This window comes from Dipodomys merriami, unplaced genomic scaffold, assembly GCF_024711535.1.
Source record: "Dipodomys merriami isolate MVZ:Mamm:240054 unplaced genomic scaffold, mDipMer1.0.p SCAF_194, whole genome shotgun sequence".
NCBI lineage: Eukaryota > Metazoa > Chordata > Mammalia > Rodentia > Heteromyidae > Dipodomys > Dipodomys merriami.
In genome coordinates this window covers 90,539-109,543 of record NW_027203315.1, presented here as the reverse complement: position 1 = coordinate 109,543, position 19,005 = coordinate 90,539, and the positions used below count along the sequence as shown (strand labels likewise).

The window sequence follows — 19,005 nt, the reverse complement described above, 5'->3', positions numbered from 1 at the left end:
TCTACTAATGTGTTATGTATTGCATATGATGTAATGGCCATGTTGTGACTGTTTATGAGAGCACTATTTAATAGAAACTCTAAATAGTATTGTCAGTGAGGCAGAATATGAAAATGCCGAAAACACATTTATTTACTTCATTGTTACCCAGATATATAGTAAATATTACCAAAATAAGCTAAACACACACTTTCAGACTCCTACTTATACTTATTGTTGTCTTGCTAGGTTATTAGCTTCTTAGAACTGTTTTCTTGTCTTTATTGCTGGAACCAGAAATGGGTTCTAATGTATTAGAAAAACTTTGTATGTGTAATTACCAAGTTACTATGGAGGCAAATATTTCTACTTTGATTATATATTCTCTCATTTTATAAATAACACAGAAAGTTCCAACCACATTCTGTAATACAAAAGCATACATGTAGAAGAATGAAATTCTAGTTTTGGTGTTCTCATGACTCAGGGATTGATGGAATGTGCCCTTACAGAAGCTGGTGTCATTTGATGATGTGGCTGTGGAATTCAGCTGGGAGGAGTGGCAGGAATTGGATATTTCTCAGAGGACCCTGTATAGAGATGTGATGCTGGAAACCTATAGCATGCTGGTGTCCTTAGGTGAGCCAAAAATATCACATTAACTTGAAAAGTTAAGTGGGGGCTTGACCTCTGGGCATTGGTACAGCCTCAGCTCTTCAGTTCAAGGTGAGCACTCTATCACTTGAGCAACAGCGCCTCTTCAAGATTTCTGGTGGTTAAATTGGAGATAAGTATCTCACAGCTTTCCTATTAGGGCTGGCTTTGTATGGCAATCCTCAGATCTCAGCCTACTGAGTAACTAGGATTACAGGTGTGAACCACTGGTGGGCGGAAAATGATTTGTTTGTAGTAGATATGTGAATATTTATAGAACTTTCAATGCTATTTGGATGTAAGTTTCCAGTCTGTGTGAAGTGTGATTTGTTTCAAATGAAGGTAGATTATATACAGGTAGATTATATAAATTCTGAGGCAATTTTATTTTCATTGTTCAAGAATCCAAATCAGCAGTTTGACAAAAGTTCCAAACTGTCTTCCCTAAAGAGAAGACTGTATTCCCAAACTTGAAATGATTATTGTGGGTAGATATACAATCTAGAAAACACATACATACATACATACATACATACATACATACATACATACATACATACATACCTATTTATCATTATTCGAATTAAGAACTGGAAATCACTAGATTAGAGGGAGTATTTATAATCCAAACCTAGTACTAGATGCAGTGATTCATGCCTGTAATTCTTAGGAGTCTGAAATCTGAGGCTTTCAGTTTGAAGCAAAAAATGCCAGTGAAGTCTCCATGAGACTCTTATCTCAAGATAACCACTCTTACACTGGAAGTGGAGCTAGGACTCAAACTAATAGAATGCTAACCTTGAGAAAAAGAATTGCATTCAAGTCACACAACCTGCAAAATTAATTCAAACCTCGGGGAGATTCAACCATGGAGACAGTGAGAAATGAAAGAAGATTTGGGAGCAACCTTGTTAACAGGATATCTGAAATCTTAGAACAATTGTGACACAGCATGAGCAATAAGTCTTCACTCTTATTAACAGGGCACACTGGTCCTAAACCTCAATTGATTGTCAAGCTGGAACAAGATGAAGAGCCATATATGAGAGAAGCCTCAGACAAGAATTTCTCAGGTGAGTTAAAGCATCTTGCATAGTGATCATGGATCCAGAACCAAATTGGTAAATTCGTCTTGCTATGTACTGACCAATAATATTCCTAATTCCCTTGAGTCCCATGTGTAGCAGAGAACTAGGTGATCTTTGTGTTAGACTTGTGAATCAAAAATGCATGTAGATGCACACTGAACTGTGTAGAGCAGTAAAGGTAAAGTTAGCAATTCTTTCTCTTGGTGGAAGTTATTTTGAAAAAAGAAAATTAGAAATGTGAAAAGTGAGATTTACTTTTCTTTGAAACTAGGACTAGGCAGGTATAGCAAATGACTATTCCAAGGCTGCTATCCTCTGATAAGGATAAGGAGGGTAGAGGCCAGGATACAGAACCAAAGCTTTCAGTCTAGAGAAAGATGATTAACTAGGTCGTGATCTGATGTGGCTTTAGTTCATGAGTCTGAGGGTTTAAAAGTCAGATGAGATTCTGTCTAAGGTGGAGGGAAACAAATTTTAAAATTTCTAAAGATACTTAATTCACAGTGAGAACTTATAACTGAAGAAATGTGGTTATAAAACTTTATTCTCAGGTGTAAGCAAAGGTTTGTATAAAAAAGGTACAATTTCCAAAGTTAGAAAATACTGTTCTCCTAATGTTTGAGAAGTAAAGTAGCACAATATATAAATTATTTTAAGAAAGTAAAACAATACAAAGCATCTATTCCCCTAAGATCAAACAAAACAATTTTTGGGAAAAAATGAAGAATGCTACATATTAAATTATACAGATTAAAAAGCTAGCCGTAAATAGTTTAGTAATTTGTATAAATAATTCCTCTGACATAAAAAAGAAGAAAAACCTGAAATACAGAAAAACATTTTCCATCATAAACTGTCAGTGTTACTCTATTTTTGTTGTTGTGAAAACAATTTACAGAGGGGTTACAATTACATGGGCAAGGTAATGAGTACATTACTTACCAAGCATTGTTGCCTCCTCCTTTGTTTTCCGTTACCATCCCCTCCCATCATTCCCCTACAGCCCCCCGCCCCAGCCAAAGTTGGGAAGTTCATTTTTGACATAACATCTTGTACATCTCATTGTTGCAATGGGTCCACCTTCCCTCCACATATTATACCTACATCAAACACAGTAAAAACAGGGGTTATACCATAGGGGAGGGACATATAAAGCAATAAAGAAATATCATATATATATATATATATATATATATGTTAGAAACAATAGCAATAAATAAAAACATATGAGTCCTTATCTTGGGGTTCATTTTGCCTAACATCAATTTATTGACCGTTTCTGCTTGTCTCAGATATATACTAGTTATTGCAAATAAGCAGAACCATGGGACCTGTTGCTTTGGGCTTGGCATACTTCACTCAATATACTTTTTCCAAGTCTTTCCATTTCCTAACAAATGGAGCCATATCATTCTTTTCGATGAATGCATGGAATTCCATTATGTATATATACCACATTTTCTTGATCCATTCATCTACTGAGGGGCATTTGTGTTTGTTCCTTATCTTACCTATGGTAAACAATGCTGCAATAAACATAGTTGTGCTGGTACCCTTAGTATGGTCTTGTTTGTGATCATTTGGGTAAATGCCCAGAAGTGGGATTGCTGAGTCATAAGGGTGCTCTATGTGGAGTCTTTTGAGGAGCCTCCATTCTGTTTTCCAAAGTGGTTGTACAAGTTTACACTCCCAACAACAATGCAGTAGTGTTCCCTTCTGTCCATATCCCCTCCAGCATCTGTTGTTATTAGAGTTCCTGGTTATAGTAGCTCAGTGGTAGTGTGCTTGCCTTGCATGCATAAGGCTCTGGGTTCGATTCTTCAGCACCATATAAGCAGATAAAACTGGGAGTCGTGTTGTGGCTCAAATGATAGAGAGCTAGCATTGAGCTGAAGAGCTGAAGGACAACACCAGGCCTGGAGTTCATGCCCCATGACAAAAAACGGTGTAAGGAAGAGTATTACTTTCTTAATCAATACATTGTGGTGAAGAAATTTATTTCTCATAAATCAATTCCTACATTAATATTTCAAAATTTGTAACAGTTAAGATGGGGAAAATGTCTTTACCTTTATTTTAAGGAGTATTTGGATCTTATTTATGTTTTTTTTCTTCTTTATATGACTCATTTTAGATATTCAAAAAATGGAGCATGTGATTAAGACTTACCAGGAAGGTCCAGATGAATGTCTGCGTGACGTAGCTGTCACATATATTAACACAATAGAGCAAAGAGTGAGATTAGTGACAACTTCTAACTTGACCTCAAAACAGAAGCCAGATCTGAATAGGAATGATGACAACTCCTTAAGGATGACGACGGACGAGTTCATTCAGTGTCAGAACATGCTCCACTACAGTGAGCCTGGTAAGATGCCGGCTGCATATATGCCTGGTGTTTCTCCTGTAGTTAAAAAATCGCTTAGATATTCAGAGGCTTTTAGTCAAAATTATGATGGTCCATATTTTGAATATGGAGGAGAGAAGGTATTAAATTCAGAGATGATATTCTTTCCACATAATTGGGTTTGCATCAGAGATCCCGCCTCTAACCATAACGAATATAGAGAAGAATATGATAAGTCTGCTCTTCTTGCCCAAGAACTTTGTCAGGGAGGGAGGTTTCCAGTCACTATGCATCAGAAAAGAGACACAGGAGAGAATCCTTATACAAGTAGTGAATGGGAGAAATCATTCAGTAAGGATTTACACCTTACAAAACCTGAGAGGAAGTATCCAGAGAATCCTGATGAGTATAAGCAATGTGCAAAATCTATCTCTAAGAATTCAGAACTAAGTTCTGATCAACCTAAAACAACACCAGAAGAGAAACCCTATGAATACGAAGAATGTAGGAAAATTTCCACCCGAAAGTCAGGTCTCAGAAGGCATCACAGAACTGACAAAGAACAGAAGTTTGATGAATGCAACAAATGTGGAAAATCATTTAGAATGAAGTCATACATCACTTTGCATCAGAGAATACACACAGGAGAGAAATTTTATGAATGTGACAAATGTGGAAAGTATTTCAGACAGAAGTCAGACCTTACTGTTCCTCAGAGAACTCATATAGGAGAGAAACCTTATGAATGTAATGTGTGTGAAAAGTCTTTCACCCGTAAGTCAGACCTTACTGTTCATCAGAGAACACACACAGGAGAGAAACCTTATGAATGTAACAAATGTGGAAAGTATTTCAGACAGAAGTTTCACCTTATTGTCCATCAGAGAACACACACAGGAGAGAAACCTTATGAATGTAATGTGTGTGAAAAGTCTTTCACCCGTAAGTCAGGCCTTACTGTTCATCAGAGAACTCATACAGGAGAGAAACCTTATGAATGTAATGTGTGTGAAAAATCTTTCACCCATAAGTCACACCTTACTGTTCCTCAGAGAACACACACAGGAGAGAAACCTTATGAATGTAACAAATGTGGAAAGTATTTCAGACAGAAGTTTCACCTTATTGTCCATCAGAGAACACACACAGGAGAGAAACCTTATGAATGTAATGTGTGTGAAAAGTCTTTCACCGGTAATTCAGACCTTACTGTTCATCAGAGAACACACACAGGAGAGAAACCTTATGAATGTAACAAATGTGGAAAGTATTTCAGATTAAAATCCCATCTTACTGTCCATCAGAGAACACACACAGGAGAGAAACCTTATGAATGTAATGTGTGTGAAAAGTCTTTCACCCATAAGTCACCCCTTAGTGTTCATCAGAGAACACACACGGGAGAGAAACCTTATGAATGTAACAGATGTGGAAAGTATTTCATATTAAAATCACACCTTACTGTCCATCAGAGAAAACATACAGGGGAGAAACCTTATGAATGTAATGTGTGTGAAAAGTCTTTCACCCAAAAGTCAGACCTTACTGTTCATAAGAGAACACACACGGGAGAGAAACCTTACGAATGTAACAAATGTGGAAAGTATTTCATATTAAAATCACAACTTACTGTCCATGAGAGAAAACATACAGGGGAGAAACCTTATGAATGTAATGTGTGTGAAAAGTCTTTCACCCATAAGTCACACCTTAGTGTTCATCAGAGAACACACACAGGAGAGAAACCTTACGAATGTAACAAATGTGGAAATTATTTCAGACAGAAGTTTCACCTTATTGTCCATCAGAGAACACACACAGGAGAGAAACCTTATGAATGTAATGTGTGTGAAAAGTCTTTCACCCAGAAGTCAGACCTTACTGTCCATCAGAGAACACACACAGGAGAGAAACCTTATGAATGTAACAAATGTGGAAAGTATTTCCTATTTAAATCAGACCTTACTGTCCATCAGAGAAAACATACAGGGGAGAAACCTTATGAATGTAATGTGTGTGAAAAGTCTTTCACCTGTAAGTCACACCTTACTGTTCATCAGAGAACACATACAGGAGAAAAACCTTATGAATGTAACAAATGTGGAAAGTCCTTCATCTGGAGTTCATCCCTCAGGAAGCATAAGAGAATCCACACACATGAGAAATCTTAGGAATGTGATAACTATGGAAAGTCTCACCTGGATGAAAAATAAGTTTGCGTGATAGAACCAAAACCTGATAGAAGTCTTGTGAATGTAGCAAATGCGGAGCCTTTTAGCCAGAAGGCATGCCTCATGGTTCCAAATTGAATGCACACAGGAGAAAAATCTCATGAATGAAAAAAAATGTGGAAAGTTTTTGAGAAGTCATAGTTAAATTTTCATCAGAAAACACACAGGAGAAAAACATTATGAATGAAACAAGTATCAAAAACGTCCTTCACTTAGTAATCATGCATGGATGAGTGTTTATAGAGCACAGACAAGAAAGACAAGGTATGAATAATACCAATGTAGAAAATACCACTTCGACAGCATAGCACAGTGTTCAGCAGAGAACTGAATCACATAGGAGAAAAGAAAATTAACAGGTCTAACAAATATGCAATTTTTAATAGAAGTCAGTCCTCAGTACATCCAAGAACATAATAAGGAGAGAAAATGTGAGTATAATAAATGTAGACAGATATTTAGCCAGAAGTTTCACAGGTTTCTCTACATATTTCAGAGACCTAGAGACAAGACAGAATGTCGAGTGAACATTAGAGGACATCTTTCAAGCAGAAATGAACCTTCAGCCAGCATTAGAGCACTCACACAAAAAATGAAACCCAACATAGGGAAACCTTTGGCAGAAACCTCTGTAAATTATAGAGAAATCCTTCATGGCAGAATTAAGCTAGGTGTAAGGGAAAACCACTCACTGAACCAACATTTCTCATCCTCTCATTGTGTAGAGTAGGGATGATTTCCCTTCATGTTATTCAGGGGTTGGATTTCCAGGCTTGACAAAGAATTAAGATAGTGAAATTGTTGACTTGTGTCTTTTATATTGAGGAATGGATGGTCAAGTAATTTAATAAACACTTTTCAGAAATAGGAGCTCTGGACCTTTGAGATTGAACTCAAATCATCCATAGTGGTTTGGTAGTGATAGATGGGGAAGGACTAACATGCTTTATTCCAAGGACATGAGAGCATCAATTTCTCCACTGCTCCCCAAAAGTCTTCCACTATATGTGTGGTCTATGTATGCATTATAACACTATTACTATTCCAATTTATTTTTTAATGGAAGGTCTGGTGGAAGATAATACTCCTTGTTTATTACAAAATGTGCACAAGAATAAAATCTGTCTCATCATCTTTCATCCCCAAGTTCATGAAACATTCAGAAAACCTGAAAGAATACATTTTCTTTGTGTGTGGGTACTAGTCTTGTAGATTGAACTCAAAGCCTAGCCACTTTCCTTAACTACTTTTTCTCAAGGCTAAATTCTAGCACTAGAATCACAGTTCCATTTCTAGTTTCTTTGGTGGAAAAATGAAGACATGATTCTTAAGCATTTGGGTTTGGATGAGTAATGCCAAAATGATTTTACTACAGGCTGTTTTCTATTTACTACTGATGAGTCTGTTGTAAATTTTTCACTTGTAGACCATGCTATTGTTCTTCTGAGTAATAAAACACTAGTCTGGATATTGTGGAGAGTCTGTGTTTTCTCACTGTTATGGAGGGTGAAAGTGAATTTCTCAAGAGGAGAATATTGCTTTTTCAAGTTAAAATTTCTAGTTCTACAACAAATTATAAGTTATGGTTTTGCTAAATTTAATTCTGTAGCAATTAAAAAAAACTAGACCCATGGAAAAAATGATGGACAAAAGCTAGCTAGAATACTTACAGATATCCATGGGATTATAGAGATAAGCAGAAAGAGGTAGGACTGTGCTAGATATTTGGTAGGGTAAAATACAGGTGGCAGGTGGTTTACCACTTTAAATCACAGTAGATTGCTAATTGGAGATAAAAGCCCTGCTCTGGCTGGCTTTGAACCTCAACATCAGATATCAAGCCTTTTGAGTAGCTAGGATTAGAGTGTGAGCCACTTGAACCTGGCCTAAAAAAAACGAAATGGAGACATGGCTCAAGTGGTAGCATCAGCCTTATCTTGAATACAAAAGGTAAGGAAGAACTCACTCACAGAGGCTGAGTTCCAGCCACAGTATCAGCATGTGTACACATGCGTGCAGGTGCATACATATACACACACACAGTAGTTTAAGAGTGCTTAAAAAACCCAACAATGAAGCTGGGTGCTTGTGGCTCATGCCTGTAATCCTAGCTACTCAGGAGGCTGAGATTTGAGGATCATAGTTCAAAGCCAGCCCAGGCAGGAAAGTCTGTGAGACTCCTATCTCCAATAAACCACTCAGAAAACTCGAAGTGGCACTGTGGCTCAGGTGGTAGAGTGCCAGCCTTAAGCTGAAGAGCTCAGGGACAGAGGAGCTCAGGCCCAGAGTTCAAGCCCCATAACCAACAAACCAAAACAAAACCCAAAAATGACAAATTATAGGTGAGTTGTCAGAGAACAAGAAAGGTAAATCTGGAGGCAAATGAAGCTGACATCTGTGATGGTTAAATCTTGAGGATGAACTTAATTGAGATCAATTGCTTTAGATGCATCAGGCTGATGAGTAAAACACACCTTTGTGTGGGGCGGGGGGTTGGGCTGGATATCAGATTAACTGAATCTCTCCTGCATATAGGTCGCACCATTCCATAGGCAGGCTTTCCATATGAAATTAAAGTGGGGTGGGGGAGAGAATACTGCAATGCAGGCATTCTCTTTCCCACTCTTACCCCCTCCCCTAACTCCCTGGCTACCATGAGTTGTTCTGCTTTGCCAAGATTGCCTGAAATCTGTGACATGAAGCAAAATAAATCCTTTTTCCCTTAGGTTATTTCTGTCAAGTATTTTGTCACAGCAACAACAAACTATATTGCTAACACAAAACCCTATCTTTTCTACTTCTGTCTCTTGTTTTATTTTTTTGCTAGTCTTGAGGCTTGAACTCAGAGCCTCAGCACTGTCCATGAGCCTCTTTGTGTTCAATCAAGGCTAGTGCTTTGGGGCTGGGAAGGTTGTTCAGTGGTACAGCACTTGCCTTGCATGCTTGAGGCCCTGGGTTCGATTCCTCAGCACCACATAAGCAAAAAAGAAAAAAGCCAGAAGTGGTGCTGGGACCCACGTGGTAGAGTGCTAGCCTTGAGCTGAAGAGCTGAGGGACAGCGCCCAAGGGACAGCGCCCAAGCCCCAGGACCAGCCCTCCTCCCCAGAAAAAATGGCTAGTGTTTTACCACTTGAGCCACAATTCCACTTCCAGTTTTTCTGAGTAGTTTGAGATAAAAATCTTGGTGGGTGCCGGTGGCTCCCACCTGTGATTCTAGCTACTCAGGAGGGTGAGATCTGAAGATCATGGTTCAAAGCCAGCCCAGGTAGGTAAGTCCTTGAGACTCTTACCTCCAATAAGCCACTAGAAAACCAGAAGTGGCGCTGTGGCTCAAGCGGTAGAGCACTCAGCCTTGAGCTCAAGAGTGCAGGGACAGCGCCCAAGCCCAGAGTTCAAGCCCCACGACCGACAAAAAAAAGAAAATCTTACAGACTTACCTGTACTGGCTGCTTTGAACTATCATCTTCAGATGTTAGCCACCTGAATAACTAGGATTACTGGCTCCAGACATTGATACCTGGCCAACGTCCACTTCTACCTCTACCTCTTCCTCTTGGTTCTTCTTCCTCTCCCCTCACCTCCCTCCTCCTTCCCACCATGCTAAAAATGTACAGAATACCACTGAATGAGACACTCAACCCAAGGTTGCCATCTTCACTCAAATGAACTATAAAGCTGACTTTAATAGGTGAACTTGGTAACAAATTATCCTAGTCTTACAGACCTGGCCACTGGAACACAGAACAAATGATTGGCCAGAGACAAGATCACAAAACTTGAATCTTGGCCATACAAACGTCTCAATGAAATTCAATAGTGAACATGAGGCTCAAATCCAGGCACTCTCCTCACCAGACAGAGCCATGTTCTTAATCACACCTGTGGGTGTTGTTGATTCCTTGGTACAGGAATATGATGGAATGACAAAGGACACACACAAATGGAGTATTATTTGAGGGTGAGCTTTCCTACAAGATAAAAGCCCCAGCTCTGGCATTTACTAACTTGTGACATCATAGACAAGTCATTTTAATTTTTTTGCCTCTGTTTCTACATCTGTAAAATGGAGATAATCAGAGCCCTTTCCCTCATAGAAGAGCAGGTCTCCAGCAAGGTGCAGGGACTACTCAGGAGGCTGTGATCAGAGGATTGAAGTTCAAGGCTAAAGAGCAGCAAAGTCTGTGAGACTCTCATCTCTAATTAATCACCAGAAAACCAAAAGTAGTACAGTGGTTCGAAGTGGTAGAGAACTAGCCTTAAGCAGAAGAGCTCAGGGTCAGTGCCCAGGCACTGAGTTTAAGCCTGATAACCAAAAACAAACAAAAAAATAGAGCAGGCCGGGAGCTGGTGGCTCACGCCTGTAATCCTAGCTACTCAGGAGGCTGAGATCTGAGGATCACGGTTCAAAGCCAGCCCGGGGAAGGAAAGTTCATGAGACTCTTATCTCCAATAAACCACTAGAAAACCAGAAGTGGTGCTGTGGCTCAAGCGGGTAGAGCACTCGCCTTAAGCTGAAGATCACAAGGATAACACCCAAGCCCAGAGTTCAAGCCCCACGACTGATACACACACACAAAAAAGAGCATGTTCCACTCATGAGTTTAAGATAGTATATTAAGTTCAAAGCCAGCCATGGCAGCTAAATCTGAGAGATTAATCTCCAATTAACCTGCAAAAAGCCAGAAGTGTAAGTGTGGCTCAAGTAATAGAGGACCAGTTCCAAGCAACCACCCACTGCCTTTATTCCAACTTGGCACAGGCCCAGCACAAATGGTCCAACAACAGATATTTGGTGGTGAGAAACTGAATGAGTGAACTTTACACCTCCTGCCAACCTTTCTTGTCCAGCCCCTCTCTGGCTGCAATGTTAATTATTCTCTCATTGTGTGAAAATAAGTATAGCATAAAACATGCTATACAAACCAAGTAGAAGTATACACTTCAGTGGCTTTAAGTACAGTCACATTTCAAGCAACCTCACTGATATCAACTTCTAGAACTTTCTCAGTATTCCAAACTGAAATTGGGTACCTATTAATTAGCAGCACCCATCCATGCCTTTTCCGAGACTTTGGAAACCCAACATTCTACTTCCTGAGGTTGAGATGAGAGGATTGCAGTTCAAAGCCAGCCTGGGCAGGCAAGTCTGACACTCTTACCTCCAATTAACAAGAAAAAAAATCAAAAACATAAAACAGAAATAGAGATGGGGCTCATCTGGTAGAGCACCAATTGTGAGGGGAAAAAACAATAAAAAATATGAGGTGGGGCTGGGGATTTAGCTCTTGGAGAAGCCTGTCCTGACAAGTACAAGGTCCTGAGTTCCATCCACACCTCTGACATGACAACAACAATAACAACAACAAGTAGTACACAAACTATTTATGCCCAGAGGCAAGCTTTACGATAAAAGATAATCACTACCTCATCCTTCTTTATAAATATGAGCTGGGTGCTGTTGGCTCATATCTGTAATCCTTGCTGCTGCTACTCAGGATGCTGGGGATCACAGTTCAAAGCCAGCCTGGGCACAAAACTCCATGAAATTCTATCTTCAGTAAATTACTCAGAAAAAGCTGGAAATAGAGCTGTGGCTCAGTGGTAGCCTTGAGAAAAAGACTCTCATGGATATGTCCCTAGCCCTGAGTTCAAGCCCCAGCATCAACAACAACAAAATAGAATATGAGGTCCTGTGTTTAGGCAACTGCACAAGTACATACAGACACACAGACACAGAGCACAGTGCCAGCCCCAACCTGACTAACTAAATCCAAGTCTCTGAGGCTGCCTCCAGGCGGTTTGCATTTTAGCCAGCTAAGCCAGGTGCTGGTGGCCCACATCTGTTATCCTAGCTATTCGGGAGAGGCCAAGATCTGAAAATCATGGTTCAAACCAGTCTGGGCAGGAAAGTTCATGAGACTCTTATCTCCAATGAGCCACCTAAAAACCTAGAATTAGAGCTGTAACTCAAGTGGTAGAACTGAGGAAAAAAGCCCAGTTTATAGTACCCAGGGCATGATTTCAAGCCACAGCTGGCACTATAAAGTACAGAAAGACCCACCAGTTAGTAAGCAAAAGAGCACCCACTGCATTCACTCCAACACCAGTCTCTCCATGGCTCATGTAGGTGGAAAAGAGAGTGCATTTATTTGTGCCAGTGCTGGAGCTTGAAGTCTGGGACTGTGTGCTCTCTCATAACCTTTTCTCTCTAGGCTGATGCTCTGCCACTTTAGCTGCAGCTCACTTCCAAGGGAATGAAAGTTAAATTAAAAGGCTGTACATGCCCAATAATTAGATAGCCTTGGGCACAATTCCAGGAAGACCAATGGTAATCTAGCTCTTAGACAAGTTCAAGCCCCACAGAACCCTAGTTTCCTTACAGGTTTCTGGAATGAGAGTCCTACTAGCACCTAGAATTGCCAGCCATAGCGCAATACTCTTAAAGTCAACAAGAGTAACTTTGTGTTTCAGTTTTTTTTTATTTTGAGGACTGGTCCTAGGGCTTAAACTCAGGGCCTGGATCCTGTCCCTGGGCTTCTGTGCTCTTATCACTTGAGCCACAGATCCACTTTGTGGCTTTTTGGTAGTTAACTGGAGAGGAAAGCTTCATAGACTTTTCTGCCAAGGCTCTTTGAATCATGAGCTCAGCTCTCAGCCTCCTGAGTAGCTAGGATTACAGGCATGAGCTACTGGTGCCCAGTAACTAACTATATTCCTTTATTAACTAACACTCTGGTAATCCATAAGGCCAGGGCCCACTGAGAGACCCTGGAGCTAGGCTCATACCTAGGACCCATCACCCTGAAGTGGGGGTGAGCTTCTCCAGAGGCTCCAGAACCTCCCCTGCTGCCAGCTCCATTACTCCAGGATAAGGCCAGACCTGTTAATCATCCCTGCTGAGGAGAGTTTAACCCTGCCTGCAGGCCCTGGGCTAGTGTTAGCAACCCTGGTTACCAGCTTTCCTCCAGTTCCCATATGAAGATGGGAAAGAGGAGAGGTCTCAAAGAGAGATCCGGGCTAGATTATCTGTGGCTCACCTCCTTTCCCCACTCTACTGCACATGCTACAGAGGCTCCCTCCATTCCCAGTTCCATTGTGGTTGTTAGGAAGCAACAGTTTCATTTAAGTCTTTGTCTTTCTGACTGTGACACATGTATGAAATGCAGAGGGTCTGGCATATGCAAAATACAGAAGACACATAACTCACTCACACAATTCAAACACTGACAAGGGCAATTAACTGCTGCAGGATGTACTTTTAGCTGCCAAGTTAACGTCAAGGTATTAATTAGAGCATTTGCTAATCTCCATTTGATTAGCCCTAAAACAAAGAGCCCTCTGTACTCAAGACACCAGAATGGCCAGAGACCAGCCAGAGACTGAGGAGAAAGGAAAAGCATCAACCTCAAAAATTCAGCCTCTTGGGCTGGAAAGGTGGCTCAGTGGTAAAGCACTTGTCTTGCATGCATGAGGCCCTGGGTTCCATTCCTCAGCACCACATAAGCAAAAAGAAAAAAGCTGGAAGTGGTGCTGTGGATCATGTAGTAGAGTGCTAGCCTTGAGCTGAAGAGCTGAGGGACAGCACCCAGGCCCAGAGTTCAGGCCCCATGACAGGACCCCCCCCCAACAAAAAAAATTCAGCCTCTTCCTTTGAGGCCAGCCAACAGTCAGTCAAGTCAGATCCTGATATACAAATTACCCACTTCTTATGGGACCAGGAAAAATCCCATAGCAAATCTGAAATGCCCTACTATAGGAAGCAATTTAAGTATCCATAGACTTGCTAGGAGATAAGGGAGTTGGAATGATGGGAGGGAGCAGTCAAAGCCAGGTGCCAATGGTTCACACATGCCATCCTAGCTACTCAGGAGGCTGAAATATGAGAATCCTTGTTCTAAGCCAGTGAAATCTGTACGACTTATCTCTAATGAACCACCAAAAAGCCAGAAGTGGAGCTGTGGATCAGGCGGCAGAGCACGGGCCATGAGTGAAAAACACTAAAGGACAACACCCAGGCCCTGAGTTCAAGTCCCAGGATCTGAACACATGAACACACACAAACACACACAAACACACACACACACACACACACGCACAGAGAAATGCAAATTTAGCCTAATGCATGTACACAGGTACAGGTACATGATTAAGTTTCAAAAAGGCAATAACAAAAATGATCACAATTTGGAATGGAAAAATACCAAGTCCCGTCAATTCAGAGGAGAGGAGGAAGGCATGTGGCATTCTACCCTCAAGGAATTGTGCTTTGGGACATTTCGGGGGATCCTTCCACCAGGACACCTCCATACTCCTGGAGAGTTAAAGGTGGCAAGTTCCTCAAGAACCAGAAACTCACCTTTCACCCTATCCAAGGCACCTGAAGCTCCAAGAGGATCTCTGCACTCACTCCCCAAGGAATCCACAGGATCTGAGAAAAAAAATAGGAATGGGGAAAGCCAAATAGGGAGAGGGGAGCAGGGAGGCCTAGGGGCCCCTGTGCAAATGGTAAAATGCAAAAGGGACTGACCTGAGCAGAAACAACAGGATCAGGTGAGGTTGGGGGGGGATGAGGGAGGAGAGCCGAGATGAGGGGGGAACCAGTCCTACAGAAGGCATCACACCCTGGGACACAGGGTTCTCCCCAGAAAGAGACTATTGGGAGGTCAGGGGAGGAGAGAGGGCAACAGAAAGGAGGACTGACTGTAAAGCATGGAAATTTGAAATAAGAGTCCCAGACTGGGGCACCAAAGGCCCTGGGTTCTAAATCTGACTCAATTGAGTGGACACATTTTCATCCTCAATTTGCCCCATCTGGGGAAAAAAAGCGGGGAATAGTGCAAATGTTCCCCCCTGCCGCCTCTGAGGACTTCGACAGGAGGAGAAGGAGCAAGAAGGGGCAGCAGAAAAGTATTTGGAGAAGAGGGAAAGCATTATTCCATGCTGCACTGGACCGAGGCACTCACCTGCCCAGCCGCTAGAACCAGCACTTTTTCTGAATCCCCCACAGGTGCCACCAAGCTGCCTCTCCTGGTACAAAGCCCACAGCCCCACATTGGGCAGGAAGACCAGGGCCACCAGTACCACCGCCTGAAAAATCCCCTTCAGAGCCCAGCAGCCCTGCACCGCACTAGCTGGGTTGTGAACTATCCCTGAAGCTACACTTGGGAATATAAAATATTGGAGTCTTTATTACACAGTTAACAGGCTGCAGGCCGTCCATTGCTACAAAGGCCCACAGCCCCCCAAATACACATAACACAGCTAGCAAACATGCTAAAGAGGAAAGAAATAAAGCCAATACCATCAAGGCAATTCAGCTTCCATGGAGATCTGAATTACGATGGCATGATGACCAAAGATGAGACAGGACCCAGCACTCAACTAGGGAGACACACATGGCAAGACTTAAGCTGATCCAGGCCTAAAAAGATCGGAGCACGGGCAGACCCACCGGAAATTCCCAGTCCCAGGCACTGGACTGACAGGTTCAATAACCTATCAGCCAAGTGCTCACCCCAGAGATCCGGACACGCCCATCATCTGGCCTAAAGAGATCAGTTCACGGGGCAGAGCCACAGGAAATTCCCAGTCCCAGGCATTGGACTGACAGGTTCAATAACCTATCAGCCAAGTGCCCACCCCTGCCTCCAGGGATCCGGGCACGCCTCTCATCTGGGAGGATGGTTTTCCTCCCCCAGCATGAAGACTAGATGCCAGACTCTACAATCACCATGTGGCCAATATGGACAGTCAGACGTGACGTCCTTAGTACATCCGCATGTCCACTTGGTGGCAGGGGCAACAACTAACCAAACCCAAGAGAGCAATGGCGCTGTCCCACTCCGACTCTATAGCACTTTCCACTGCTGCCTGCTCATTGGGCATTGGTGCTCATGGTGCATTTTGGTGCAGTTGGAGTGCACTCCAGGATCTGATCCCTGCCTCCTATGCTTCTGTGGTCACTGGAGTCCAGGTCTTTGGGCTTTGCAGATAGTGGCGGAGCCCCGCCTTTGCTCAGCCCCCGGGGTCTGGGGCTCCCCTGAAGGCTTGGGTCACCTTGGCTCCAGTGCACATTCCTGAGGATGACACACAAGAGTTAATGAAATGGGGGGAAGTAGTAGCTCATGCCTGTATGCCTAGCTACTCGGGAGGCCACGATCTGAGGATCAATCTCTGAAGCCAGCCTGGCAGGAAGTCCATGAAAGTGTTATTTCCAATAAAGACTCAGAAAAAGCCAACAGCAGGGCAGGGCTGTGGCTCAAGTGGTAGAGCACTAGCCTTCAGCACACTGAGGGTCAGGAACAGGAACCAGGCCCTGGAATCAACCCACAGGGCTGGCCAATAAAAGTAATCAAACCTTTCCTGTCTTTTCTGCCCTTCCTTGTCAACCTAGGGCTGGCTTTGTGTGCTCACTCTGCCACAGTGCTGTTGCACCCAGAAAACTTGCTCTTTCTCACCCGCACTGACCGACTCATTCTCCACTCAAAGTTGAATTTTTTTTACGCAAGGCTGATATTCTACTGTTGAGTCCTAGCTCTACTTCGGACTTTTTGGTATAATTGGGTTAAGAGCCCCAGAGATTTTTCTGCCTAGCCTGGCTTCAAGCCTCCATCCTCAGTTCTCAGCCCACTGAGAAGCTAGTATTATAAATGTGAGCCATGGGTACCCAGCAAATTTGACTTTTATTTATTTATTTTTACTATTGTTTAACTATGGATGTGGAAACATAAATTGTCATTTTTTATATCTGGTTTATTTCACTTACAATATTTTAAAGATTCATTCATGTAGCATGGGTCCGAATGCCATTCCATTTTAAGACTGAATAGTATTTCATTGGATGCATAGATCACATTTTGTTTATTCATCCATGGACATTTGAGTTGCTCCTACTTTTCCACTGCTGTGAATGATGCGATGACTAATATTATACTTCTTTTGTATTGGGCACACTGCTGTAACAGAGTAGCCAGAGGAGCGGCTAGAACCCCAGGTGAACTGTGGGGACTCACCAGTACTTTTCCTTCACATTAACAATCCACAAGAATCCTTACAGCCTGCGAGGCCCATATGATATGACCGATTTACACCTTTGATTTTCTCCTAGTTAGGCTGATCTTGCTGTTTTCCTAATTAAATAAATACCCAAGAAGTTAACAAATCAGGTAGGGCCTTTGAAAATTTGCTCTGGTCTCCTCTAGAAACTTCTCTAAACCTTTGTGTGGACCTGGATACTTGAAGGCTTCTGCTTATAACCCTAGCTACTCAGGAGGCTGAGATCTGAGGATACTTGTTAAAAGCCAGACTGGGCAGACAAAGCTGACAGACTCCTATCTCCAATAAACTAGCAAAAAACCTCAAAGTGGAGGTTTGGCTCAAGTGGTAGAGGATCTGCCTTGCAGGAAAAGCTAAGCAAGGGCATGAGACCTGGAGTTCAAGCCCCATGGCATGCATACACACACACACACACACACACACACACACACACACACACACACACGTAAAAATAAACCTTTGTGTAGTTCTCTCCATTTTCTCAGGAACAGGAGCAGAAATTCTACCTCAGCAACCGCTTTCCTTGCCTGATGACCTAAAATATTCATTCTTCACTAGTTCTTTGATTTCTCTACAGAGCAGGTCTCAGTTTGGGCTTCCCTCTGGAGGATGTCAGCACCTAGGTCACAATCTATTCTATTCCATTCTTATCTCTAGCAGCACCTGCTACTGTTCATTGAGAATAAACTAGAGCTCTTTCTGGACAGAAGAATTTGCAGAAAAGGTCCCCCTCTTCCCTGAGCCAAGCAGCCTAAGTAAAACTGAGACCTGAAATTTTAGCTCATATACTTCTCCACCTTGGGAAAGTAAACTGACGACCTTCCCCAGCTAGGTACATTGTAGCTATTGTATTCAGTAATTACTGCTTGAGCGTAGCAGTCAAAGTCATCAAAGGAAGGAAATTATTTAGTCTCTCTCCCCTTCACCTCTCTTCAACTAGCTCCCTAGAGGACTCTGAAGGAAATTGGAGTTGAGGTGTGTTTTGTTTTTATCTACCCGGATTCATTTTTTAATAAAAGTTGCAAATCAGGCCAGGCTTCCCACAATACTTTAAGAACCCAGCTTTAATCTCATGCCCTTTTATCACTTTTTTGGGGGGGGTCTGGTTGTGGGGCCTGGGCGCTGTCCCTCAGCTCTTCAGCTCAAGGCTAGCGCTATACTACTTGAGCTACAGCGCCACTTCCGGCTTTTTTCTTTTTGCTTATGTGGTGCTGAGGAATCGAACCCAGGGCCTTATGCATGCAAGGCAAGCACTCTACCACTGAGCCACCTTCCCAGCCCCTTTCATCACTTTTGTAATATAGGATGCACCAAACAAAGGAAAGGGCTTTTGGGATTTTTATCCTCCTCCCAGAGACAAGACTACTTTCAGTGGAAAAACAGACCTGATCATTGACTGAAAGAAAATGAGAACTGATACTTTTAGACTGAGCACTCCTATTGGGGCAGTCATGGACATTAAATGAGATAATATATAATAAAAGGTTGCCTTGCTGTGGTGGCTCACATATGTAATCCTATCTACTCAGGAAGCTGAATTCTGAGGACTGGGGCTTGACTCAGGGCCTGAGCCCTGTCCTGGAGTTTAAGGCTAATGCTCTACTACTTGAGCCACAGCTTTTTTGAGTAGTTTATTGAAGATAAAAGTCTC

The 19,005-nt window shown here is 42.2% G+C and overlaps 1 protein-coding gene across 1 annotated transcript in view; it reads left to right on the top strand.

Annotated features, from left to right (window-relative positions):
- LOC138831360 (zinc finger protein 585A-like) overlaps window positions 1–19,005 on the top strand; it is an 85,798-nt gene that overhangs the window by 43,174 nt on the left and 23,619 nt on the right. The window contains exons 3-5 of the mRNA XM_070028477.1: window positions 3,856–4,089; window positions 4,132–4,208; window positions 4,506–6,175. Of these exons, the coding sequence (XP_069884578.1) occupies window positions 3,856–4,089; window positions 4,132–4,208; window positions 4,506–6,175 (1,981 nt within the window). The remainder of the gene's footprint in view (window positions 1–3,855; window positions 4,090–4,131; window positions 4,209–4,505; window positions 6,176–19,005) is intronic.